Below are 27,516 nucleotides of genomic sequence, written 5' to 3' on the forward strand. Positions count from 1 at the left end.
CTGATGGTCTGCATAGAACTGCTCATGTAATTGGCTTGTAATGGGCTCAGAATTTTATCTGACGATTCTCTTGTGTAGTTACCTAAATCTCTTCAAAAGGGTGATACTAAAATAAGCACTGTATGTGCATTTTATGGTGGGAAGAAATTAAGGTTCATTTAACTAAAAGTGATGTAAAATTGAAAATGTTTTCTGGAACGGAATATCTTGTTTGGAAGTGTCTTTGCTCTGCAGTTAGGGTTGGTACAAAGCTGCCCTGGAACTCTTGGAGTCTTAGAAGTGAAATTAGAACATTCCTAGTTTGCAGCCCGCTCAAGCGGAAGGTGTGGTGTGCAAGCTGAGGCTCTGGTGTCTTATGTAAAACAAATGCTTGGCCCAATTAATTATTGAATATTTACCTTCTAAAATTATTTGAAAATCAGTGAAGTGTTTTCATGCAGTATCTTGTAAAAGATTTGTCCTAGAAACATCACATTTGTTTGCTGTCCAAGTGGTGCACTGAAGTGGTGCAACTCCTTCTCATGAGGTTGCTCAGCTGGTGTATAATACCCTGCGTGTTGCAACGAGATGTGCCTCACTTGAGCACTTAATGTGAACTTTTAAAATGTCTTTCTCTAACCTGTTAGTAGTTCTTTTCCACTTCTCTGTTCTTATCACAGAATACGTTTTGGCTTTTTTTTTTTTTGCTCTTCTCTTCATACTGATTTAGTTTTTGGTTAATTCTATGCCTTTTTTCAAAGGGAGAACGTGCAGGATCTTTGAAAGTTAACACTTAGAGGTGCTACAGCCTAAAGAGGGTCTTAGTTCTGTGCATGAAAACCTTTGGCTGAGAAAGAATTGCAAGTCTGAAAACTTTCTTGGTGAAAATACTGAGCAGGTATAACAGACTGATCTCAAAGCTAGTGTAAAGAATTTTTTGCTTGAGTGAAAAAATTGATCTAAATGATTTAAACTCGGTTGGAATATCATTAAAGGCTTCCAACAGTTCAAAGTTAGTTTAGGTACTCAAAGTAACCTTGGCTTGGCTGAGTTTGTGAATGGTAATCAAGCTATTGCTGAAGTCCTTTAAAGATAAGTCTATTAAAAATACATTATGAAATGTCTGGGAGTTAGGTGATAGCAGCTTTACAGTGATCTATGGCAAAATTCGTGTTACTAAATTTATGCTAAAATTCCACTCCTTGGCACTGTGTTCTGCTATGTTGTATTTGCAGTGAGTTTTGAGCATGGGAAGCTGGTGCGGAGCAGCTGCTGCTGCCTCTGAGCCTACTGTTTCAGTGTTGTGTCTGTGTAGACAAGCCTATGAATATAAGCAATGAGAAAAATCTTCAGAGGTGTGTAAGACATTGCTACGGACTCTAAAAGCCTTAAAGTTTCCTCACAGCTCATGGTTGTTGTACTGTTTTCATGTAGTCTTGCTGGTCAGTTTGAGCTTTTTTTGTTTTCCCAGAACACATTCTTTCCTCCAAACTCACCTGCTAAAGGTAGTAACTAGAGTTTGGCAATGCAGGGAGAGTCTATTAAGCTGCAGTCCTCAGTGCAGTATTGCAGAAGTTTGTTCCCAAGAGTGACGAGGAACTGCCTGTTCCTTTGAGTACGTCCCAACAGACACCTTTTGAGGGCTGAGGTTTGTAAGTTCTGCCTGAAACTGGGCACTTGGGCACCCTTTGAAAAAAGGAGTATGAAGTATGTGTTTCAATGTTACTTTGCAGCATATATCTAATATAGGCAGTTGTCTGTTATGGGCACTGTTTGAAAACAGAATTTCAGTGCTGGGAGGATGGCTATTATCTCAGCAGCCTTTTCTAGGCAAGGATGAGAGTAATACTGGTAGTACTGTTAAAAAGCAGTGAAGAGGTTTTTCGCTGTTAGTCCTCACCTTTGGTTTCTATTGGTTAACTTAGGACAACAGTGGACAGTCATGAACAAATTGTGTGTTCTCCATCTGTCTTCTTGGATCTTTATATCCCTATATACGCTGGCTCAAAGCTGACTTTCTTCCCACCCTGCTTGGAAGTTACTGGCATGTGTTGAGATCAGATCAGGGGGATGCAGAGAGAAATGTGGCTGGAGGTGAGATGCAGGACTACCACTTTAGGCAGGAAATGGGTTAAATCTGATCAAGTAGTGCATCTGCAACCTTGTTTTGCAGTCTTTGCAAGCTAATGCATTTTACATGCTGAAAGTGGTTTTTTATAACTGATGGTTGGAATCTCATTGTCTGAAGCAATGAAATTCAGTATTGTCGGGAGTATCTTTGTGTTGGTCTCTGCTGAATAAGTGAATTAACTGTCTTTTTTGGTGTCCTGTTCCAGTTAGGACACAGTTTGGAGAGCTGCTCTTTGCAAAGAGTGGGCAAGATTTGCAAAACCTAAATCATTTGTGAAATGGATTGGTAAAGGATTTGCAAAACCCCCCGAATTTCCCTTGGTTTGAGGTAATTTTTTAGCATGTGAATCAAGTTAGTGGATAGTTGTAGTAATAGAGATGTAATCAGTACCTTGCTGTCAGCAGCCTTGCATAGTCTAGATCTGTAGGTCTTAGCAGCTTTTTTTCTTTTAAAGGCTCATGATAACTTAAAATTCTCCTAGTGAGGCATGGTGCTCTTCTGTGGTAATAAGTAGCTTGTAAATAAATGGCCTGTGTTTTGTTTAAATGGGTTTTCATTGTGTTTATCAACACTTATTTCCACTTCACAAGCAGAAAGTGTTGTGTCTGGGGAAATTGTGCTGAAGCAGTGCCTCATAAATAGTTTTCCTCCTCTGACTGATTGAAACAATTTCACTTCTGAAAGTCCAGTCTTCATTTTCTGAGTGATTTACTTTGACCTGCAGGCCCTTTTAAATACAAGTTACTCTTGTTGAACTGTTCTGAGAGAAAGATTCATCTACAAAGTTACTGGGGAGAGGATGAGGGTTCCCTCCTTTTGCTGTTTTCTCTGCACTGCCAGGGGCTTGGAAGGCAGGCTTCTGGTGACTCCAGTCTGCTGGTGGGTCTGCTGAGCTCCTTGCTCTGACAGAGCCATCTTTCTCTTTGACAGTTAGGCTAGTAATGGCAGACTTGCAAGATTTTCATAAAAGCAGAAGATATTTTTCTGCCTTTTTCGCCCTTTTGTAACTTTTTTTTTTACCTGATTAATCCATACGAAATTATTCTGTTATCAAGAAGATAAGCATTAACCAACAAATAGGCACCTCTCCCCCTTTCATAGACCTACTTTGCCAGTTCTCTGGCCTCTGGGGCCAAAACATAACTGCCTTCTCTTGCACAGGCCTATTCTGAACTGATCCTGTGACTATGCTCAGTGGAGAAATGTCACGTTGCAGGGACAGTGACATCTCCATTTTCCCTTGTAGCTGTTGACTAAAAGCCACATTATTGGCACATCTGCACCTGTTGGTAATACAGCTCTCAGAGGTGCAGAAAGTGCTAGTGATCATCGTGGAGAGAGACTGTTGCTTGTGCATTCAGGGAGGGTTTGATTATCAGTACATTAGTGATAGCTTCCTTTGATTTTCCCTTAGCTTGAAATTACTCTGTCACAGGAGTCAACTGTAAATTATTTTGAACTGCTTTGGTCTCTGGTATCCAGAAATAGGTCTTGTTTGTGAAGAACTTAAGAAAACTCTTAAATCATTTAGAAGACAGATGTGTTTGAAATGAATCTTGTGGGAGTGTTTTTGTATGAATTCTTTGGAAGGGAAAGCTTAGGCTGCTTTCCTCTGGTGATATTAAATGTGGAAAACCTGCTCTTATCTTGAGACTTTGCTACTTTGGATTTATTTTTGCATAAGCATAACTTGTGTAATTATTTTTTCTTGCCACTTGTTTCCTTTCTAGTTGATTTTTATGCTTGTCAAAATAGTTATCGGTAGCTTCTTTATCTGATAGTCTCTGCAGCCTTTTTCACAATTGCTGAGTGTGAGCCAAGTTAGAGTTGGACAGACTTTCACATGGCATCTACACTTCAGTTTCAAACCCTCCTGCTCTTAGGAGTGTCAGCATGTTCTTTTCAAAAGCCATCAGCAGACCATAGCTAATGGTGTGGCAGTGAGCGTACTGTGCCATTCAGATAGGGCTGAGCAGGCTTTCTGCCTCAGTAGAGAACCACAGTATGTGCCTGACCTGTGAAGAGTAAAGATTCCACATGCATACCCCCACCCCTTCTCTGTCTGGGCTTGTAGCTCTTTCCTTTTGGATTTGTTCATAGCTAGCTGAAAAGTTAATGGTATGTTAGAGAAAATAGCTTTTGAACCACAGTAATGATGATACCAAAAGACTTGTGCTTAAATTGTTGTTCTTACTGAGATTTAAGTGTCTGCTGTTTTCAATCGTACTTAGCAAAAATGGAATTACTGAGTACTTCTGGATTGATGTAAGTCACTAACTGTTGGTTATGTTTGGAAGAAGCACTGAAAGTTTTTTCTCTGCTGTTAACATCATTTCAAGATATACCTTGTACCTCAGACGGTACATCTAGTAACTTATCTCCAGTACCATTTGGGCATTAGATCTGCTTGCCTCCAAGGCAGCATTGAAATATTACTCTTTTGTGGTGAGAAAGGGAAGGATGTATTCTTAGATGCAGAAGGTGCTGAGCTTTCACTGGATGTACTATGCAAGTTTACTAAAGGCAAATTCTGTTCTCTGTAAACTGACAGTTAGGTTTTCGTGTTCATTGTTTAGCTGCATCTAGAGAAATGCAATTTAATTATATTGTTTGGGGTTTTTTTTGTGGGCTATATAACTTAACATCCTGTGGCTAAAAGAAGCCTGTTGAGTAAGCATGCAAAATGTGAAAAGACAGAAGAAAAAGAATAGTAATGATCCAGGTAAGGGGATTAACTTCTCACAGAATGTCTGGTCTCACCTGGCCTTGTGTTCTGTGGATTTGTGTTCTTAACATTCAGTCAGAGCTTGATGGCAGCAGTTGCCATGTGCCTGCTGCATCCTCTGCTGCAGCAGGGCTTAGGTTGTCCTGGGGGTGCATGCATGTGCATATGCACAAAATGAATTCACAGTGCCCTCCCTTGCTCCTGGGAGACTGGAGGCATCGTGTTTGAGACAGAGAAGAATTTCTGGAAATAAGCAAATCAGATTTTGGATAAAGAATAGCTTAAATCCATGAGCTGTGAAAGTTAGGTTCTAAATGCTTCTAAAAGCTGCATTCATGCATTAATAAAGCATGATTTGGTGCAGTAAAACTATCAGCATTTCAAGGTAAGAAATGTATGCTTTTTGTGCTGAGTGGGTTTTGTGGCTGCAGGTTTTAAAATAGTTATTCCTGGGGTTGTGAAAATATACCTTGTGTTTTAAAGTGCTGATTCACAGCCAATGATACCTTTCCTTTCCTACATTAAGGGACTTAATGTTGCTCTGTATAGCTCACTGAAGATGCCCCCTGAGTGTAAGCAAAATAGAAATAACATTTATGTGCAGGTATAATAAAGGGGTGGAATGAGCTACAGTATGTTCTGTATAATTTTTTTTCCCTTGTATTTTTATGAAGAACTAGGGAATTCTCATGGCAGGGGGGAGAGACCAGAGGTACTGGAATTAAGAGCATGAGAAAGGTTCTTCTTGCAGTGATTGAAACTACTTTTCAGAAAAATAAATAACTCAAAGTACTTGCATAACTAATTTTCAATAGGAGAGCTACACAGTGAGTCTGGTGAGTGTGGTTTAGATTGATTTTTCAGTAAAGCATTTGACACAGTCTCCCACAGCATCCTTGCAGCTAAACTGAGGCACTGTGGCCTGGATAATGTGGATTGTGAGGTGGATGGGAACTGGTTGAAGGAAAGAAGTCAGAGAGTTGTGGTCAATGGGAGTCTAGTTGGAGGCCTGTATCCAGTGGAGTCCCTCAGGGGTTAGTACTGGGACCAGTACTATTCAGTACATTCATCAATGCCTGAATGTGTTCCTCTGTGGTCTGCTCTGGGTGATCCTTGTCTGGCAGGGTGTTGGACTGGGTGATCTTTTGAGGTTCCTTCCAGCCCCGAATGTTCTGTGATTCTGTGATTTCATTTCATGCCTTAATTGTATGTCCTGTGCTTAGGGTGAGAGAGGTTTGGTGGCAAACTTAGTGCAAATGACTAAGTACATGGTGGGATGGGGATTTAAGATGTGTGAGAATGTGGACCCCTCCTTTTCCACTGAACTGAGACGTGAGGATTTGTACTCGCTGCACTGTTTTTCACATCAATATTTTCATACTCTTCAGAGCTTTAGTTTGCAATAACTGCAGCAGCCTCTGCTTGACTGGAGAACTTCCATTTAGAGGAACCCTTACCTCAGATGAGAGCAATTGTGGAGGTGCAGTGGGGCTGAGACAGACCTGGGACATCTTATTTGCCCATCACCAGAATAACATGTAAGGTCCCTCAAGTTGCTCGTGCACTGTTTTCTGCTCTTCTGAGGGTAAGATACCTAGATTTAGAGTGGCTCATGTCCTGCTAACCCTCTCTGCTGATGTGGGTGGAAGAGAAGCAATAGGTTTATTAGCCAAATTTTGTGGTTGCCTGCAACTTGGAGAAACAGTGCTTCCTCTGTGTATGTGTGTGTGTGTATATATATATATATATATATGCATGAAACTGGTGTTGGTACTAGACTGGTCTACTGGTTCCTTCTTAGTGGAGGAATCTACACTGCATATACTTTCCAATGAAGCTGATCATCAAGTTTTTAGGTAAATTTTTTTTTAGGTAATTCAAATTATAAATACTAGGCAGATCCCAGTGGTGTAAGCAAATCCTGACCTACCAATATTCTTGCTGTTATAACTGGCTGTTGAGGCTGGTTTAGTTTTCAAAACCTGTGTCTGAAGGTTGCTGTGTCCAGATTTTGTGTATGCTTAAAGATCTACTGTGGATCTGTCTCTTTGGAGGAGGCAGCCTTTTTTCAGGGTGCAGAGTTGTATTTGTATGAATTGCTGGGGAGGTCATAGTGATCACCTGGCTGCCAGTAAGCAGTATTTCCTGCAAAGTTGTTTGGCTTTGAAGTGGAAGGTAACTCTGATGTTCAGGTGTTGTTGAAAACTCCACTAAAAGTTCAATTTACGTAGCGTATTGCTGGACTTCTTTGAAGTCTGAATGAAGACCTTTGCTGGCCTCTGGGCCTCTAAGCCTAATGGTTCACTGTGTAATGTTATCTAGGATGTGAGGAGCCATGCACTATAAGCAGCAATAGGAGTTCTGCTGCAAATGTTTGTATAGATGTTGGCTGGTTTTGTACAGAAATAACTCCATTTCTGCTTATAACAGAACTGGAAGTGCAAAATGAAATCTCTGTGAAGGTTGTAGCTAAAGCCAGCACCTGGTTTGTCAATTGTCTTTATGTCTTCATGGGGCTTTACGTGGCCCTTTCTCTAATTCTCTTAAACTTGCTTGGTGATGTTGACTGTACAAGATCCTTTTGCCAGTACAGGGTAATAATGAGCTTTATTTTTTTAAGCTGTGGCTTTGTTTTGCCTTGTAATAATCATTGCTAAAGAGATTCCATCGCTATAGGACAAAGGATATAGTGGATAGAGATTATTTCTAGCTTGCAGGAACTTAATTTGTGACGTGGTATCATTCTTGTTACTGTTTTGCTGATACTTTTTGTCTTCTGAAAGTAATACATTTGTAGCATGTGTTCTGTTAACCAGTTTCTTAACTGTAAATCCTCTGATGGTTTTGATAAGTAAGTACCTATGAACTGTATGTGCATATTTCTATTGTCTAGGCATTTCATGGAAACAGTTGAAAAAAGTTGATGGGGACAATGCTGAGGGAATTTAGAAATATTTATTTGTTTTAAACCAAGACTGATTCTCTCTCTCTCTCTTTTCTTTTGGAACAGCTTTCCTATTTGGCATGTCTTTTGTAAAGACAGTCTTTCGTCAGCAGTGCAGTACACTTCAGGTGATGCGTGTACCCTGGCCAATGAGGATGAAAGTATCCATGAAAAGGTATGGTGAATCAATCCTGTTAATTGGCTACTCACTCTGATTTAAGATTAAATTAATCTCCCCGTAATTTATATACTTTAATTCATAAAACCTTGTTAGCCTGAATGTTCATTGTACTGAGCTGGTCTGTTCACAGAGATGTTGCAAAGTTTTTGCTTTCCTTCAAGTTTGTTGCAGTTATATGACAATACAGCTGGTTGGTTTGGGTATGGGCAACAAACAGCAAAGTTGGTAATGGTAGCTTTTTTTTTTTTGTGCCACATGTTAGAAGAAGTGGTCATCAGGAATAGCATGTGGCTTGTTAGAGACTGTGATAAGAGATGATGCTCTGGATAAGTCTAGGCCAGAGTACTCCAGTTGCATCTGCTATGCTAAAAACTCAGTGCACAAATCATTGCTGTCCTGAATAGAAGACTTGAGATTGTTTTATTAAGTCAGTATTTATTACTTTGTTTTCCTCTTGGTTAATGGCAATTAACAGCAATAAATATGTATGTGAAACTAATAAACAAGGCTCTGTCCTTTTTTTATTTACATTACTCAGCACTTCAGGTTAAATAAGAGTTTAATCATCCCATCTTTATTAACTCATTATGAGTTTCTGCATATTGCAATTTGGTAGTGAGTTCCCAAGCTGGTGAGTCATATCAGAAAGTCGTGGTAATATCATTTACTTTTTCACAAAGGCAAAGAATCAGACTTGTGATCGTAGTAGTAGTAATACTGATGTTACTGGTCTTCTCATCTCTTCTGTCAGTAAGTGGTAATGCTAATCGTGGTCCTCACTCCAAGAAAGCTTTAATATGCTACATCAAACCTGGAAAATGTGTTGAGCCTGACCAGGAAAAAAACATAACTTTAAGTATTGTATATTTCTTAAGCATTTTAACATCTAGGGTAGCTATCCCCTTTTGTTAGCTTGGGTGAACAAATAGCATTCATTCCTGTTCTCCTGTATGCCTGAAAGAAGTCCTGCTCAGGTTTAATGGCTCATGTAATGAAACTGGAAAGATCAAGTAAGCTTTGCGTCTGGGAAGCCACTGTTGTATGTTTTCCTACTTTTCTGCAGTATTCTTCCCTTCATTCTCTGAGCATGGCTGCATTAAGGAGATTTCTGAACTTAAACTCAAGGATGTGAAAGGTCATACATTATACTGTACTCTTTATTCATTAAAGAAAAATCTCTTGGGTGTATGAGGAATCTTAAGCCTGTGTCTGTTACTCCTAAGTAGGCTACTGGAGCTGTCTCAAAGAGCAGCCTTGCAGCCCTTGATCAGTTTTGCTTAGATCAGTTGTCTCTTGAGGCACTGATGCTATGTATCACGGGGACTAGGATGTCAGCTAATAATAATGGGGAAAAATCTTGCTGAGCTGTTGTCTAAGATTTGCCTGCTCACATTTGTTTCTTGCTTTGCCAGTGTGTGCTTTAACTTTCTCAAATCCATCTGATCATGTAATCTTGTATGGTGTAGCAGCCTCTTGGATCTGAACACTACCACTTGCAGTATTTGACTACAGGATTTTAGATAGCCCTTATAGAACAAGGGGGGTGTAAATTTCTACTAGGTTTCTTGTCATGTTTTTAATTACTGCTCAAAAATAAATTGCAAAAGCTGTGGTCACAACTTAAGAAAACGAAAGAATTTTGAGGAGCAACTAAATTCTTGTTAGTACTACAGTCTGGGTTTAAAATTCTCTTCAAGCGTGTTTTTATTTGTGAATTCACTGCACTTGAGTGTAAGTCTTAGCGTGTAAAAAAGAAAGTTACTTTAAAAGATAGTAGCAGACATGAAATTATTCTAGTTCTACTGATAATCTGCTATAACTGAATGTGCCAAGTTTTATTTTTAATGGTTGTTTGTTGCAAGTTATCTGAGGATTGGGGGGGTCAGGAGGGAGGGGTGAGTTTCCTCCTGGTTTGGGCAGCAAGGGGGAATCTGTCAGCATGAGATCTTATCAGAATGATTAACTTTCCTTGGCACACAAACAGAATGATTCTAGAGAATGTTAAAATGGTCTTTCCTGTGAAGATTTAACTGAATTGCTTGAATGTGGTTTAGTCTTTGTCCAGATGAGATTTTAAACATGTGGCCAGTTGCAGTGGAGATTTGTGTAGCTTAGCTTCTTGTTGATATTTTGGTGGTTGTAAAGGTAGTAGTATTCAGTCTGTACCAAAGGGAACTCCCCTTACTCGAGCAGAAAGCCTGTTTTACTGATTCTTACTCTTGGTTTACCTTTATACTAGAGGGAAGAGGCTGGCCCCAGGCTGGAGTCTGACCGTGCAGACTCAAGTACACAGAGTTCTACAGAAGAGCTGCTTGTTGATCTTAAAAAACCTGACCAGGCAAGACTTTTATTTCATTCACTCTCTACATTCTTCAAATGCTTCTTGATTTCAGTCTTTCATTTTGGTTATCTAAAGCTCGTAGGAACCACCTATCACATTTCACTTGCATGCTGGGTTGCTGTCAGACTCATGTTTCCAGTGAAGGAGAAAATGTTTGAGCTGACAGATCTTGGGCTGCCCATGTGCATAAGTAGCATTAAGAGTAATTTAATAGTTGTATGTAGTGACTACATCTTTCAAGATAAATTAAAATTGGATGTTATAGGTATGGATGTCTCTTTGTAAATAAAACATAAAACTCCTTACTGAGGTCTCCTATGCACATCAGACTTGGTGATCACAGCAGTCCATTTTAGGTTTCATCCTTCATGGCTCCTGTTTTTTTCATTTCTGTTGTTGAAATGGAAAAAGGGTTATGTTTCACTTGTATGTGCCATTAATACCATTAAGTCAGTGCTTGATGTCAAATGTTACAAAGACCTCTGTTAAAGAGGATTTTGTATGCTTTGTAGATTACAAGACAACATACATGGGGCGTGCTTCTGAGTATATATTGCATGGGTTAGATATGTAACTTTATAGTAAAACATTCCAGACCTGTTCAGTTAGATGACTGAGTAATCCAGCTAATGGCCAAAGGCTCTTGTTTAATAGTATTTTCCATTGCTCCAAGAGTTAATCTGAGCTGTTTTGATGCTTGTACTTGTCCAGATTTAGCCTCGTTTTGATTATGCTGTGCAAGGGTTTATGAAAACTGAAGACCAGAATAAATAAGACTCAATTACTAGACTCTCAAAAGCGATAAGGAATTTGTCTCTTTCTTCAGTTACAATGCAATGGACTTCTAAATCATTTTGGACCTCTGCTGGAGTGATAAAATTGACAGGCTTCCCCAAAACTGAACTTAGGCTGACAATAGTAAATATAAATATTATCATAATGGAGCATGCAAACAGAGGAATGTATTTCAGTTGCTGAAACTCAAGCATGTTTTCTTGTGGCTGTCTCTCTATAGAAGTGCATGGTTGAGGAAACTCTTGCACACACTTTTCTCCAGTTAATATTTTTACACTCTACTGCAGGCTATGGAATAGTGTTGCAACTATCCCAAAGTAGCACTGATTTCTGCCTGGGTTTAAGAAGAAAGCAAAATAGTTGGGAAACAATTTTCTGTCTGTTTTTTTGGTTCATTGATGACAGGAATCTGTGCTCTTAAAACTCCTGTATTAGCTGTCATTGTATGAATGCTTTTCAAGTTTTGAAAAGTAAGTTCCTCTGTAATGTTTTCCTAGACTACAGAAATGAGTGAAGCTGGCCAGCCTGAAGTTCAGACTTCACCTTCAGTAGATTTAAAAAAAGCTTCTTCTAGCATAGTTGCAAGCACTGAAAACATTTCCAGTTCACCTACCTCAGAGATGCCTCCAGTCTCGCAGCCTGAGTAAGTTTTTGGTTTTTTTTTCTGTGTTTGTATGTATTGGTTTGGCCTTTGAGAGAGCATGACTTATTCTGGTGTTATTAAAAGGGCTACTTAGTAAGGTTAGATTGCTGCAGGATTCTTCTGCTGTACTTTGGTTTTAAGGTGTCAGTGCTGATGGAACATGCCACTTACTCTGTGTGGACTAAGAGGTGTGTACTTGCATGAAGTGTCATATTATTACCAGTATCAGTTTCATAGCTGCTCTTCTGGTGGAAAAAAATCCAGCTTCTGACGTGCTAAATAATCTGTACTATGAAAGCCCTCAGGTCCTTAAGATTTCTGACCTTTCCTTTCACATCTGTGCTAACAAGTATCAAGGCTGCTTCAGTGGTGCTTTTGCTTTGTGTTTAGGAAGAACTTTGCGTGTTTTTATTTCAGGCCTTGCAACAGAGCGGTCTTAAAGTTCTGATATTGACAGACTTTAGATGAAATAGCAAATTTTAGTATAAATGCAGCCATGGCAGTTTAATTCTGGTGTTAGTGGCTGGTTGTCTATGTTGCAGAGCTATCTCTGCTGGAGGCAGTCTTCAGTTGGGCTTAGTTTTGTTCCTCTGTTTTGTGGAATGCTGTGCTATCAAGTATGAACTTCAGTATGGGAATCCATGTGTTTGCTTCTACTGTGACAGAATGCTCCTGGGGTTTCTCATGTGTGCTAAGGGGAATATATTCTTCTGATATCTGCTGATAAAGATCTGATATTTTGGTAGATAAACATTCCACACAAATTCACAAACATTCACAAATTCAATGAAAAATTAATAGGTTTCTCTTCAGTGGTGTGTTGTTATTCTGTTTGTGGTGTTGGTTTTTTAGTGTTTCAGTTGTTCTGGTTTACCAGATTTAGTTTCTTTAACATAGGAAAGGTCTGGAATTCTTTGCTGCTTCATCTTGTCTAGTATGCTAAGCAAGATCAAGTCCTTTGGTACATCATAAGTATCTTCAATTGCAAATGTTCAGCAATCAAGTTTCTCAAATTTGTAGTTGTTTTAAAGCAAAACTGGGATTTCAGTAGGTCTTTTTATGGAACTTGTTGACTACTGTACTGTTTAAATGCATTTTGAACCCTGCTGTTGTCAGTCCAAACTATTTTTACCTTTCAGTGAATATTTTTCAGTAGAGCATTTATTGTAGCTTTTCTATCCAGACTTAATCTGGGGAAAACACATTGAAAAACAATCTGACCTGTTCTAGCTGCAAGTGAAGAGAGCAACCATACATAGTGGCCTTGCTAATGCACTTGAGTGATTAAGGCAAAGCCACAAACAAATGAAAGTATTTAAAGGGGAGGGAATGCTGCAGCTTTTAGGCTTGCACTGATTGCCTTCTGCAAAAATTAATTACTTGATGCCAGCTAGGTGCACTCTGATATGAGGGTATTTTTAAGTTCATACCTGTCCCATATGTAATTCACTTGGTAGTTATTCGTAGTGTCATCTATCCAGTGAGGTCAGGAATATGTGGAACTCTTTAATTGCAGTGATTGACCTTCCTTCAGTCATTAAAATGTTACATGAAGAGCTGAACTGTGCACCTCAGATGTGTGTGTGTGTGTGTGTGTGTGTTGAGACAAACTGCTCCCTGCTTGTACCTAATAAATTCTGAGATTCCTAGCATTGGTTAGATTTTGCTACTTAGCAAAAAGCCTTGAATACCTATTAGGGTTTTGGTTTTAATACTGTGGGAGTTATCATCTAAAAAGTACTGAAACTGGCTCCCTGGGTTTGTTGCAGTTGCTTCTGTTGGTAATTGCAGCAGTTGGAGTCAAGAAGATCCCTTTTTAAGTTGCTGATGTGCTGTTTGTGTTTTGGCATCTCTGCCATGTTACTGGATTAACCTAATTTGCTGTGAGCGCTGTAGAAAGTTTATGTTGAAGTTTAGGAGGCAGGATAAAGCCCTTACTGACATCTGGTTTATAGCTAGATCAATGTGGAAGTCATCTCTATACTGGGTAAGTAGGGACAATCACAGACATCACCAAATGGAAGTTGCTTGTCCATTTTCTCTTGCCCAGCCATTGCACTATTTCTAGAGAGAGGCTTTATTTTCAGTTTCTGCCTTGAATTTGTCTGATTCAGTGTTCTGCCTTTCTGGGAGAGAAGTAGTAAAGTTAGTGGGCCAATTTAGCTAGGGTGGGCTGCTGGTGCAGCTTGGATAATGGGCTGCTGGTTTACCTCATTTTTATTGCACTGGGGAAAAAATAGTGTAAAGGAAGAATTCTGGCTGGCTGTGCTGTATATCATTACACCACTCCTTTTCTCGTAATTTTAGCTAAGTCCTATTCTGATTGTTGCCCACTGGCTTGGGAACATTAGGAGCTTTCAGTGATGGACTGAGTCTTGTGTTTGATTCCTTTGAAAAGGAAAATTGCTGGCAGTTGGGTAACTCTGAAGCTGTTCTTAATTTGTAGTGATGATGGGAAACATTATCCTTCCCAGTGTTTGGTTAGATGCTTTGGGACATGAGAAGCTAGCTTTGTGTTCCTTTGAGACAAACAGTCTGGAAAAGGAAATTCCATTCTTGCATGGGTACAGCTGAGAATGCGGTTCCACAAAGTACAGCATTCTTCATTCCACTTTTCCTGATTTATTTCTGTAAGACTGTTTTTAAAAACTTTCAAATAGCTTTAGTGTGGAGGTTGATTAGTGGGGGTGTTTGTGTTACCCAAAGGATATTTCTTTTATTTTGTTATTTCTTTTCCTTCAGTGCAATACAAAATTCCCATGCTGATACCCCTGTAGTCAGCTCTAGTGAAACTGAGCAGTCAGAACCTGACTGTGATATTGGTGGAACACTGGAGGCTGAATTGCAGAGTGAACCTTCCTCTTTTGTCAGTCCACCAGAAAGGTGAGTGTTGAAATTTTAAATATATTGTGAGGTTGAATAACGTAAAAGCAATTGTTCTTTTCTGCCCTGGCTTGGCAATAAGTGTTTGTATGTGCTTGCTTATCTTCATATTTGTGTGATTAATATTGCGTATGGCTGATCATGTGATCATTTTATAGGTCCTAATAGTATGAAAACTTTCAGCCTTGCAGGTCAGCATATAGAGAACATATCATCTTCACATGGCAAGGGAAAGAAGACAAAATCAGAGTTTGAGTCGAAAGTTTCAGCACCTGAAAAGGGGACAGATGAGCAAAAACCTGCTCTGAACGCCTCAGAGAATTTAAAAAGGGAGGTAAGCAGTAATGATACCCACTTGGGACACAGGAGCTTAGTGCTCTCTGTTAGGTTATCACCCTTGTGAAAGGTGAATGATAACCATCTGATAGCCACTCTGTAAATGCACAGCCCTCACATTTTGAGCACTGTGTGTGGTTCTGGTATTGCCATCTCCACAAGGGAGAAAAGCTGGGAGAAAGGGGCATCAAGCTTGATCCATTGGCACAGAACAGTTTTTTGAGCTAAGTCTCTTAAGATACAAGACTTGGGGAAATCAAATAAAACTATGTGAAGTGGAATCCAGAGGAAATCTTCATGTAACACATAATCAGATGAGACTTCCACAGGAGGCTGTAGATGCTTAAATTTTTACATAGGTGACAAACAAAACAAAACAAACCCAACACCCCCCCCCCTAAACAAACAACACCCCCAAAAAACAATCAAAACCCACAAACAACATCTGGAGGCTGTTGTGTGGCCTGGGTAAGTTTGTAGAAGAGAAGTCTGAGGTATGAATTGTGACTGAGTCAGGAAATTCCTGAATAGCAAGCAGATGGCTATAGAGGCAAAGATGACAGTTGGAGGAAATACAAAGCATTTGGGGTGTGTTTTATTCTTTCCTAGGTAGGTTATTGGGCCGCTGTTTGTGGGATATTCAGCTAGACAGGTCTTTTATGCTTTTAACTGTGTGAGTGCTTCTGTACTCTTACTGTGAGGCACTTCTTAAAGCTTCCATTTTCTAAGTGGGTGAAGAATAACCAAAGTGCAGCAATACCATGTTTTGCTAAATCAGGTTCACATGGTGTTTAAACTGTCACTGGTAACTTTATTTCCTGAGATCACTGAACAGAACACAGTGTGCTTTAACATTATCCTGTACAGTCAGGAAAAGCCTTCTAATGAACTTACTACAAGCAAATTGATGTAAGCCACTATTGTAGAAAACCCCCAGAAGCCAAGATTTTTTTTCTTTACCCCAATGCTTTAAAGACTGCAATTTGAGTAACTAAGGATATTGACCTGATGTTGTAGTTAAGTAGGAGCATGATTTGGCATTGCTTACTCAGTTTTGACTTAGCACTTTCATCACAGACCAGAGAGGATCTTGTGTCCTGAGCTTTCTTGGGAGAGGAAGATACAGAGGTGTTTTTTTGGGGTTTGTTTTTTTTTTTTTAGGTCTGCTCTTTTCTAAATATATGTGGGGATGTATTTTTGTGTGTGCAATGTCTAGCATTCTGTTGCAGTGTAGTCATGTGAAAAATCTCTTTTGTCACTTTTGTCCAAATACATGGGCTTGGCTCTGTTTGAGGGCTTTCAGCTATAGAACCGTATGTAATATAATTCTTGCTTTAAGGGCAGAGAAATTATCATATATATTTGAGACAAAGTGGTTATGTTTTACTTAGTGTATTTAGCCACTAAAATTAGCCCCAGAAATTACTAAAATCTCAATGAAAGGATACATAATTCTGGCAGAAAATAATCATGAGTTTTTTTGGGCCTATGAGCTTACCTTGGCAGCAAGTTTTTATCATGGGTTCAAATGGTGTATCTGCTGTTGACTTGATTATATCATTTTTAGTTTTTTTTTTTTTTTAAGCATTGAAGTTCATCTTTATTTTTGTGGCTACTGAAACACATTCACAGTTGCTGGTTTGTTCTTTTGCAGAAAGACTATAAGAAAACAGGAGAAATTGACCCTACGTCAGTGATGACTCCAAAGGACCCTGGAGACATTCCAACATTTGATGAATGGAAGAAGAAAGTCATGGAAGTGGAGAAAGAAAAGAGTAAGTTTGGGATTCATTGGTTTGGTCTAAATATGGACCACTTTCATCTTCAAATAAAACATATTTTTATTTGAAAGTGTTTGCTATACAGCCTGGAATAGAAGTACATAATTAATACCAGTTATTATATAAAAGCAGTGAGCAGAAGTTCCCTGGAAGTGAAAACGCTGTTTGTGTTTGTTACAGTAGCAATATTTTCTTGTCCCTAGGTCAGTCAATGCACCCTTCTGCAGTTGGTGGGCAGCATTCCACAAAAAAAGTCCAGAAAAATAGAAATAATTATGCCTCTGTAGAGTGTGGTGCCAAAATTTTGGCAGCAAATCCAGAAGCAAAGGTAAGCGTTTTCTAGTTATTATTGTGCGTTCTTTCAGTTTACTTTTATGCAAGAAGTAGTACAAAGTGCACTTAGTTGAAACTGAACACTGATTTCTGAATTCATCTTTTTATGGTCAGGTTTATTGTGATTTTTTTTTTTTATTTATAAAAAAATGGGACACAAACTTAAGTGAATTTGGAAGAGGGAGCAGAATCTACTTAGTACTGAAATAAACAACTGAACAAAGTTGTATTAAGCAGCCCACCATAGTAAATAACCTGTGACTGTCCCAAAGTAGCACAGCATACTGTCTCCTATGTGTTAGCCTCCTTAGATTTGTGAGACTTGTCATTAGTCTAAACAACTAATATGAAACTTAGTTTTGGAGACAAGAGAAAACCCTGTGGTGCTGGGTTAGTATCAACCATACAATTTAACATATTAATTCTCTTCTTTATACAGAGCACTTCAGCCATTTTGATGGAAAACATGGACCTTTATATGCTAAATCCTTGCAGTACTAAAATCTGGTAGGTTGCTGAGCTTTGCATGTATGACAGGAGTGGGTATCATTTCCCACTGGATGGGACTGTATGTGCCCTGTGGGACTGACATGCCCGTGTTGTGTTGCTGTCTGATTTGTGTCTGTAAAGAACTTTGATGGATTTAGTACTAGATGCTTTATGATGTTCCCCATAGAATTCTGTCTCTGGTGTTGAGAAGTAAGATAAAGGGGATAACTTTCACTTCAGTAATTTGTGGGGTTTGCATAATTATAACCTTACAGAAGAGAGTTCTGGTAAAGATTTTTTTCTTTGCCCAGCTGTCAATTACTTATAGGATGCATAATCGGAATTTACCATATACTAACTGCTATTTCAGGTAGGGTTTAAATTGTGTTTGCTGTCCTTAGTTATTAGTTCTGTGACTTGTTGCCTTTGAGTACAAGGTAGAGGAAGCTCTGTAGGTGCAGGTGTTGCTAAGCTAGATATGCAGGGAAATACCACTAGTGATTTTGAAGGGAGCAGTAAGCAATGCCTCCATATTGTACAGCATTTTCAAAGTGTTCTTTTATACCTGGTGAAAGATGCAGTAACAAGGTAAAGGCCTGAGGATTGCAATTGCAGAAGGAAAAGTGCTTTTAAAACATATCTCCTCTTTGTCTTCAAGGTTTGTTATTGAGCTCTGTGAACCAGTCCAAGTAAAGCAGTTTGACATTGCAAACCATGAATTGTTCTCTTCCACTCCTAAAGACTTTCTGGTGTCTATTAGTGACAGGTATGTTGTCAAAACTCACCCTTCTGAATGGAATATGAGAGGTGAGTGTTCAGTGGATGGTCTCTGAATGCCTCTCACTATACAAAGTGGAATTGTGGAATTATGGACTTTTTGCTGTGTATTATCAGTTACAGCATTTTTTTTTCCATGGAAGGGACCTCTGTGAGGTCCTAAAACACGTGGCTTGAGTTGTCTCCCTGCTTCCTGTATTTTTATTTTTGTTTTAATTCTGATATGTGAGAGAAGAGACACTGAACACAATGCATCAAAAAAAACCACTTGCTGTTTCAGTGCTTCACATGTGTAGGTTCTGATTTTCAACACTTGGTTTGTTGCCTAGTTCTAACTCTGTTTTGCTCACTTCTTTTTGCTGCTTGCTTACAATAATATTTACAACCTACCACCTGGGTGTCACATTGTTCTGTGTTCATCTGAGGTGACTTTTTTCCGTTCCAGAGCCTTTGCTGCAGGCTGGCTGGATTTCAGTTGGATCCAGTATAGGGTTTCATGCTTCAAGGACTTGCATACTGTTTTCACTATGTGAAGAGATACCACTGAGGTTTTGTGTTGGGACTAGCTTTATATTGCAACTCCTCTCTCCATAAACACATTGCTGCTATCTTGCAACTGAAAGAAAAAGGGAAGGGAGAAACAAAAAAAAGCAAAAGCATTTCTTCTGTGAAAAGATGCTTTGGGTAACTTCAGCAGATGCCTGTCAACAGTAGGTTCTTTAATTTCTTTTAGCTGATTCCATTGTTTCTTTTTTAGGTACCCAACAAACAAATGGATTAAATTAGGTACTTTCCATGCCAGAGATGAGAGAAATGTCCAAAGCTTTCCTCTGGATGAACAGATGTATGCAAAATACGTTAAGGTAACTTAACACTGCAAAAGCATCCATCCTTCTCAGGAAGGGTGGGTTTGCTGTGCTTCCTCTGTATAACAGCATCCTGAGAACCATGTTACCAAAGCATGCCTTCCCATGAGATGTGCTACTCTGGTTAGTAGCAATGGCTCTGTTGTGATTGTCCGTGCACTAAACCTTCTCACACAATCACCAGTATGTTGCCTTCCTCACAAAGGTGACAGGATCTGGAGAAGCATTTGGTGCCCAAGCACATACCTTGTGTCCAAGGACATACTTAGTTGATACCTGAATTAGAACAGAATGTTGTCTGCCTTTTTTTCTTCCTTGACTTAACCTGTCTCCTGAATGTAAGATTAGAAGTATTGACCTATTTTGACTCTTGGCTGTACTTGCTTGTGTTTGTGCATGTATATGTAAAATACATATGTGTGTGTATGTATATATATATAAAAAAATTTTATGTATATGGTATGTGTATATAATCACACTCCCTGGAGCACAGATTAAAATATACCCTTTTACTTGGTACTTTTGTGTTAGTATTCCGCTATGCGGTTTAAAATTAATCTGAAAGAGTAAGCAGTGAATTCTGGTTCCCATCAACAGACTTGAAGTGCAGTTTTGCACTTAATTAATCAAAGCTGTGACTCAAGGAATTTACTGCAGGACTTGCCATGATCTCTCTGCCTTCAAAATAACTTTGAGCAAGCTCTTTCCTCAGGAGCCGCTCAATAAAATTCTGTCACTGATGTGGTACTTGGACCAATATAAAAGCTAATGTGAAAATAGTGGGGGCCTAGTGGAGGTTTCAATTAAAATCAAGTACAAACCTTTCAGGTCCTCTCTAGTGATGTGTTATCTTCCAATTATGGTGCTGCCAACTAAAAAAATTGTGCTGCTGAATGACAATTCTTGCTTTTGTGAAGTAGCAGCTATGAATGATAGTTATCTAACTTCTCCACCCAGCAATTCTGCATGAGTCACAGCATGAAGATTTCATTTTAAATTCTGCTTTCTGTCTGAATTAATGCCCGAAGGTAGCTGGAATCCTGCTTGCTGCAGGAGTGCCAGGTTCACACTAGGTGCTTCAGCCCTTAGTGTCCTTGCAGACAGAGTGTTCTGCCTTGAGTAGTGTCCATGCTAACACTTTCAAAGGGTCATTCTTACAAGGTTTTTACTTCACACCATGAAAAGTAAACAAGCTCAGGTGTGCCTAGGCTACAGATTTTTGAAAAGGCTTAATGAATGTATATCTGAAGTGATGGAAATTTTTTGTAAGAGTGCTTTTATGGGAATAGTTTCATGACCTTACTTGAAGATCATTCGTTAGTTGTGTCTAAATGCTGGTTTAATAAATGCATTTTTACCTTGCAAGGTAGCTTAGATTAAATAAATAGCAGTGTGTAGTCAAGCTTTCACTACAAATACATGGCTGACTGAAGCTTCCAAATGTATCATCAGATGCTCTATACATTTTATTCCAGTAGCACTTCTATAAATTGAAGCATATTCTATTGAATGTGAAGCAGTAGTACCTAGTGTGTGCTGTGAAGAGGTTTTTCCTTTGGAGTCGCTTTCTGTAATCTGTGCTCTTTAAGGGGGGGAACAAATACACTTAGTACTTAACACACTTAAGTATTCTGTCTGCAATAATGCTGCCTAGAAAAATTGAGTAACATGAGTTCATTAATAAACCCCTTGTTGCTTGTTACTGCTAATCTGCAAAGGTACAAGAGCTAAATGACATCTTGCTACCTGAGTCAGATGAAGTAGCATTGTGGCTTCATCCTTCATGATTTGTCGTCTTGGCCAATTATAGTACAGAATTAAACCCAACAAACCTGTAATTGCCTGTGGCATGTGTTCATCCTTTTGTACTGACATCTTTTTTTTTTTTTTTTTTCTCTCTTCCTTTCTTGCTTCAGATGTTCATCAAGTACATAAAGGTTAGCAAACTCTTCTTTTGGAATGATAAATGCATGGGGCTTGGGGTGCTCTCTGCTGCGACTCATCACTTTAATGCATGGCAAGAAAAACCTTTCCAAGTCTTTTCTGCTGTGGGCGATTTACAAATCTCTTGAATAAAAGATGGCGATTTCAAGGTTGGATTTGTGTCTTAAATGAACTTTTGACTCTGGGTCTTTGGAGTTTTAAGTACCTTTTGTTCTTTAGGTGGAGTTGATATCACACTTTGGATCGGAACATTTTTGTCCCTTAAGTCTTATAAGGTAATATCTTAAGCATTTTGCTTCATCTTTCTGCCTCATTGCAGTGAGGCTTAGTGTGTTTTAACAACACTTGGACAGCAACTGTTGTTTTCATCTTATTTGCAAATACTGTGAATTCAAGCAGCTGCTTAACTTAATAGTCTGCTTCACATCTGTTTAAAGAAGCTTTTAATCTTTTGATCTGATTCTCCAGTATGTAAGGAATAGTTTATATGTGCAGGGAGGGGGTTAGGGAAGCAGGAGCTGAGCAGCCTTACAGGAGCCTTTTGGGAAGCTGCTGTGTCTCATACTATCCCAGGCACATACAGTTAGCAATGTTTGGAATATCTAAATCAGGGTAACTGTATATAATTCCGAGAGTAATCAGCCTCTGTGCTGCTTAAAAAAAAAAGTTCAAAGGCAAAGTTAGAGGTGTAAAAGGTCATGGAGATCTTGAGAGAAGGAAGTCTAGATATGAGTTCAAATCAAAAAGGAGGAAAAGTCCCTGGACTTCCTAGAATTAAAAACAGGATTGTGTTTTGGAGAGGCATTTGAAAGTGTGCAATGGACTTTGGATAAATTTGAAAAAATAAGTATACCTCCTGCTTTATTTGGTTAACTGAAAGCAACTATTGCTTATCTAATTTATTTGCTACCCAGTTTTGTCAAGTCATTGCATGATTCACTAATAATAGGCATTTATTTTAAAACTTTCTTCTAAGGGTATTTGGTACAAGCATGGTTGAAGAGTATGAAGAAATAGCTGATTCTCAGTATCAGTCTGAACGACAAGAACTCTTTGATGAAGATTATGGTAGGCAAACTTCTGCATTTTTTGCTGTCAGGCATGTCTTCTGCTACTCACATGGCTCTTTTCCTGCCTGTGGTAAAGAATTGTCAAATTTACCCCAAGTGTTGACAGTATTCCAGCATTTTTTTGGGCTTATTCAACCATGCTTTTAAGCTTTGATGTATTGTAACTCTTTGGAGGGTTACTTTAAAATGCTGGAAGTGAGTCTGTTTCACTTACCTTTCACTCATCTTCATGGACTGACAGTAGTCAAGGAGGCATTGAGCGTACCCTCAGCAAGTCTGCTGATGACACCAGGTTGTGTGGTGCAGCAGACAGGCTGGAGGGAAGCGATGCCATCCAGAGGGACCTAGACAGGCTGGAGAGGTGGGCACAAGCCAATCTCATGAGGTTCAACAAGACCAAGTGCAAGGTCCTGCATCTGGGTCGAGGCAATCCCAAGCACAAATACAGGCTGGGCAGTGAGTGGCTAGAAAGCAGCCCTGAGGAGAGGGACTTGGGGGAGCTGGTGGATGAGAAGCTCAACATGAGCTGTCAATGTGCACTTGCAGCCCAGAAAGCCAACCAGAGCCTGGGCTGCAGCAAGAGAAGTGTGGCCAGCAGGTCAAGGGAGGTGATTCTCCCCCTCTGCTCCACTATGGTGAGACCCCACCTGGAGTACTGCCTCCAGTTCTGGAGCCCCTATTACAAGAGGGATATGGACATGCTGGAAAGTGTCCAGAGAAGGGCCAGGAGGATGATCAGAGGGCTGGAGCACCTCTCCTATGAGGACAGACTGAAAGAGTTGGGGTTGTTCAGTCTGGAGAAGAGAAGGCTCTGAGGTGACCTTCTTGTGGCCTTCCAGTATCTGAAGGGGGCTACAAGAAAGCTGAGGAGGGACTTTTTAGGCTATCAGGTAGTGACAGGACTAGGGGGAATGGAATAAAGCTGGAAGTGGGGAGATTCAGGCTGGACATGAGGAAGAAGTTCTTCCCCATGAGAGTGGTGAGAGCCTGGAATGGGTTGTCCAGGGAGGTGGTTGAGGTCCCATCCCTGGAGGTGTTTGCAGCCAGGCTGGATGAGGCTCTGGCCAGCCTGATCCTAGTGAGAGGTGTCCCTGCCCATGGCAGGGGAGTTGGAGTTGGATGATCCTTGTGGTCCCTTCCAACCCTGACTGATTCTATGATTCTATAACTGAAACAATCAAAGCAGCTCACACAAAATAGCTTTTTCTTGGTGTCCTTAGCCTATTTTCCTGAGATTTGGTGTGATCAATGCTGCAAGCAATTGAGAAGGTGCAGACTTGGCTTGCAGATTTTGTATTTAAAGAAATACGAGAACCTCCAGCCCCGACAAGGAAGAGTAGGATAAACCTTATGTGAAACTCAATGAGGTGCTGCTGCATCTATGTCATGAATCCTGGGGAAACTGAAGCTTGAACCTTGAATCTCCTTGGGATTCTCATTGCCTGGAGCTTGGTATTTCTATATATAATTGCTGACCTTTAACTTTGTTTTTGTAGTTTCACTTGGATGCTGTCAAACAGACAGCTGAATGACATGTTGACTGTTGGGGCTGCTTTATGTTCATGAAGCATTTAAGTCTGGTAGTCATAATTGTTCTTCTTTATACATAGATTATCCACTGGATTACAGTACAGGGGAAGAAAAGTCTTCAAAAAACCTCCTTGGTTCTGCTACAAGTGAGTATGATTTACTAAGAAAATGACTGCTGTGCTGAAACAAAATCAGATAGTTCTAAATGGAGTGAGATTTTTGTCATGTAGCAGCTACGACTTCCTTAATTTTCTGCTGAATTTATTTTGATTCCTATTTAGTTGCATAGGACTCAGTAGTAGCAGTTTTGAAGCTGGGGTATCATTCTGAAAGTGTTCTAAAAATAGAGCTTTCCAGAGCTATCTTCTTAAGAAACTTCACTTTCTGTACTTCAGGCTCCTGATGACCATTGCATAGGGCTGTAAATATGCAGTACTGAAGTGCTGTAGAACCATAATCATTCACAACTTGGAGAGCTGTGCTTAATGAAGGTGTCTTACCTATAGGAGGAAATAGAAAGTTTTACTTGATACAGCTTGAAAGGAAGGGCTTTATGCAAATATTGTTGCTTCTCTGCTCTTCATAAGAGCTGTATTTTTGGGGGGTTTTGAGGGGGAGTTCTTGACTGTCTCTTGTCACTTTTCCATTGGGAAACCTCCAAGTGTGGGGTTAAGAGTACTTGAATATTCAGGTTTAATAGGATTCTTAGCTGCTGGATTATTTAGGATAATACCAACTACTAAACAACTTCTTCCAAAGAGTTCTTCCACTGTAGTGCTCTTCCTTCTGTCCCAGTTAGTGAGACATAGGCTTGCACCCAAAATGAATGCTGGCTGGGCTTAGGCTTTCCTTTCATCCTGTAGTGGATCAGAGCTGCAGAGTTCTTGGGTACTATTTCCTAGATTGTAGTTGTCACTTGGATCAAAAGGGTCATGGAGAGGAATATTGCACAGCCCAGTGTAGTTTTCAAAGGGGAGTAGTGGAAAAAGCAATTTATTTTAAATGTTTCTCTCTCACAGATGAGAGAAAACATTGCAAGCAGTGCATTCCTCCTTGACACTGTTTGCCTCTTATTTCTGGCTTTTAGGGTTTCTGTCTTGGACCTGTCTTGATGGGGCATATTCACATGTTCTGTCTGCAAGTGCAGTATTGCAGGTGGTTTTGGGTTTTTGTTTTTGTTTGCTGTCTAAAAAACACCAGAACTGTTTTCTAGAATACTAAAACTATGATGAAAAGGTTTGAAATGTCTGTTACTGACAGTGCTTTGGAAATACAGCTGAGCACTGAAACATTGCCATGACCATTATTTAGTTCTGGCTGGTGGATATGGTTACTGAGACCTTTCATCTCTGGCAGGGTAGTCAGTGGTCTTTTTTTATTTTTATTTTTTTTTAAAGGAATACTAAGTTCTGAGAGTCTTTTTTTTGTGTGCTTTTAGTGTTGTTTTTTTAATATGTGCTGGTGGACTTGCATTGTTCATCTTAAATAGAGTGAGGAAGAGGGTCTTCTGAGGAGGAGATAGTGGGCTTCAGATAGCTGATCTTGTAAGAATTATTTTGCAGTCTTCTGGTAGTCTGATCTGTGAGGGCAGCTCACTATTCTTCCTCCTGCTATTCTTTTAAACTGTCAGGCTTCTCCCCCTTTTTCTGCCTCTCACTAATAACAAAGCATTCCTCCCTGAAGCTTAATGCCTTTTGTTTATCATGACTTTTCTAAGAAGGCAGCCCCAGATAAATAATGTAAGGTGGGAATGTAGTTTCTGACCTCTTTTGGAGAAAAGGCAGAACCAAGGCTCTGAGCAGAGCTTCCTGGAGTCTAAGAGTGGCATTTCCTCTCAAACGCTTCTCTGACTTCATGAACTTCTCCATGTGACACCCAGTACAGGTGTATGTTGATGGATGGGGAAGAAATGAGCAAAGTTGGGCCAGTCTTTGCTTGTCTACAATAAGGTGCTTTTTCCTTTGTGGAGAGGAAATCAGCCTGGCGATGTTATTGGTACAAAGACCAGAGGGTTGGCTGTATCTACTACATCTGCTAGTGCAGACCAGACCCTCTTTGCATTTACTTCTGTGATTTTTGTTGTTGTTGTTGTTAATTTAACAGATACTTAATAAATCTAAGCCAGACCTGTGGGTACTCACTATGTTTTTCTTCCAATTGCCTTAACTGATCTAAATTGCATTCAAGTTTCAGATAGTCAAGTGTAGATTTCATCTTCAAATCTTAAAATTATTTAGAATTGTTACTTTGCAACAGTATCAGAGATGAAAGTCAGATTGGGTGTCCTGGAGGCAGGCACAATGTGAAATGACAGAGTCCAGCTTAATTGGAATGAATCTGTAGTCTGAACATAGGGTGCCCACAGCAGGGTGGACAAAGGCAGAATTCTGTCTTGCTCATTTAACAAATGGCTGAGTCACTTCTTCAGTGCTGTTATGACAAATGATCCTATGTGTCTTTATGGGAACTCCTCTGTTTTGAATATTCAAGCTCTAAATTTCTGACTTGGGACCTTCTGCAGTGGTTCACAACGCTCAGGTTGCCAGAAAATTCCATGCTTAAACATTCTTCTGCTTGTCTTGCTGTTCCCTGGTTTCAGTGAGTATGTCTGATGCTTTAAGGTCTAGCTGGCAAAGGTTAGTTGTGGGTGTTCAGATACAGGTTTCTAGCTTATAAACTTAGCCTTTAAAGTCAACAGATGCATCCAGTCTAATAGAATGGCCAGGTTGGTTTGGGTTTTTTTCCCATGTCCTTATGCTGTGATTAGTTTCAAGCAAGTGTTATGGAATAGATTGCTCAGAGATACTCATCTCTGGGCCCTTTGAATATGTCCTCTGAGCAGTTGCTGTCTCTTTTAGACGCTATCCTGAGTATGGTGAATATTGCTGCTAATATGCTTGGAGCCAAAACTGAAGAGTCACCTGAAACTGAAGGTAGATTTAAAAAATCATTTATTTATTTTTAGGTGACAGACCTTTTTTTAGTGTAATTTTTTTGATGAGGAGTTGGATGGTCTGTGTTTAAATTACTTTTTTCACCCTTTGACATACCTGATTGTGGCCACAGAATTTTTATCCTACTGACTGATAAAAGTGGACCCAAGATTGCTGAATTTGCTGAGAAGGGAACCAACACCAAGATTGTTACTCTCTGTATTTACCCAGCTTCAGTTGTGAAGTCTAACTTGCAGCTTCTGCCTGGAAGTGTTTTGAGACTGTCTGTAGCTTTGTATACATAAACAATCAGTAGCACTTTCATTAAGATAGCTTTGACTGACATTTGTAGTTGTTTAATTAAAACAAAATTAAATGAATTACCAAGAGCCAAACCCATAAAACAAGCAACCAAAGCAACCCTAAATCCCAAACAAACAACAAGCAAACAACTGAGGAAAAAACCCACAAAAAACCAAAACCACCAGAAAACACAAGGGGAAAAAAAACCCCAACAACAAACTAGCCTCAAAATTTGCTGAAAACACACATGGTTCTTCAGTGTTTATGTTCACATTTTCCTCCCTGCAGCAGGGAACAAAAGTGTGTCTGAAAATGTCACTGCTACCCCTGCAACTTCAACAGCTGCACCAAGGCTGCCTGAACCAACTCCTGTCCCTTCACCAGAGTAAGTGATTTGTATTGGGGTTCTTTGTGGTTTTTTTAAGTGTGTTCCTAGCAGAGAATGTGCCAGTCTGGAACCTTTGGCAGTAGAATGCTCAGATATGGCACTTAGTGCCTTGAGTTAAAAGGCAGGAATTTGGTGAAATCTGTA

The 27,516-nt window shown here is 39.6% G+C and overlaps 1 protein-coding gene across 1 annotated transcript in view; it reads left to right on the forward strand.

The window, feature by feature from the left end:
* Positions 1–27,516, forward strand: part of SUCO (SUN domain containing ossification factor) — a 40,235-nt gene that overhangs the window by 4,011 nt on the left and 8,708 nt on the right. The window contains exons 2-17 of the mRNA XM_054384643.1: positions 7,846–7,954; positions 10,200–10,298; positions 11,594–11,739; positions 14,482–14,622; positions 14,806–14,956; positions 16,613–16,733; positions 16,943–17,067; positions 17,512–17,579; positions 18,220–18,327; positions 19,096–19,201; positions 21,121–21,141; positions 21,368–21,423; positions 22,125–22,216; positions 23,829–23,894; positions 26,607–26,681; positions 27,276–27,369. Of these exons, the coding sequence (XP_054240618.1) occupies positions 7,846–7,954; positions 10,200–10,298; positions 11,594–11,739; positions 14,482–14,622; positions 14,806–14,956; positions 16,613–16,733; positions 16,943–17,067; positions 17,512–17,579; positions 18,220–18,327; positions 19,096–19,201; positions 21,121–21,141; positions 21,368–21,423; positions 22,125–22,216; positions 23,829–23,894; positions 26,607–26,681; positions 27,276–27,369 (1,578 nt within the window). The remainder of the gene's footprint in view (positions 1–7,845; positions 7,955–10,199; positions 10,299–11,593; positions 11,740–14,481; positions 14,623–14,805; positions 14,957–16,612; positions 16,734–16,942; positions 17,068–17,511; positions 17,580–18,219; positions 18,328–19,095; positions 19,202–21,120; positions 21,142–21,367; positions 21,424–22,124; positions 22,217–23,828; positions 23,895–26,606; positions 26,682–27,275; positions 27,370–27,516) is intronic.

Source organism: Indicator indicator, chromosome 10, assembly GCF_027791375.1.
Source record: "Indicator indicator isolate 239-I01 chromosome 10, UM_Iind_1.1, whole genome shotgun sequence".
NCBI lineage: Eukaryota > Metazoa > Chordata > Aves > Piciformes > Indicatoridae > Indicator > Indicator indicator.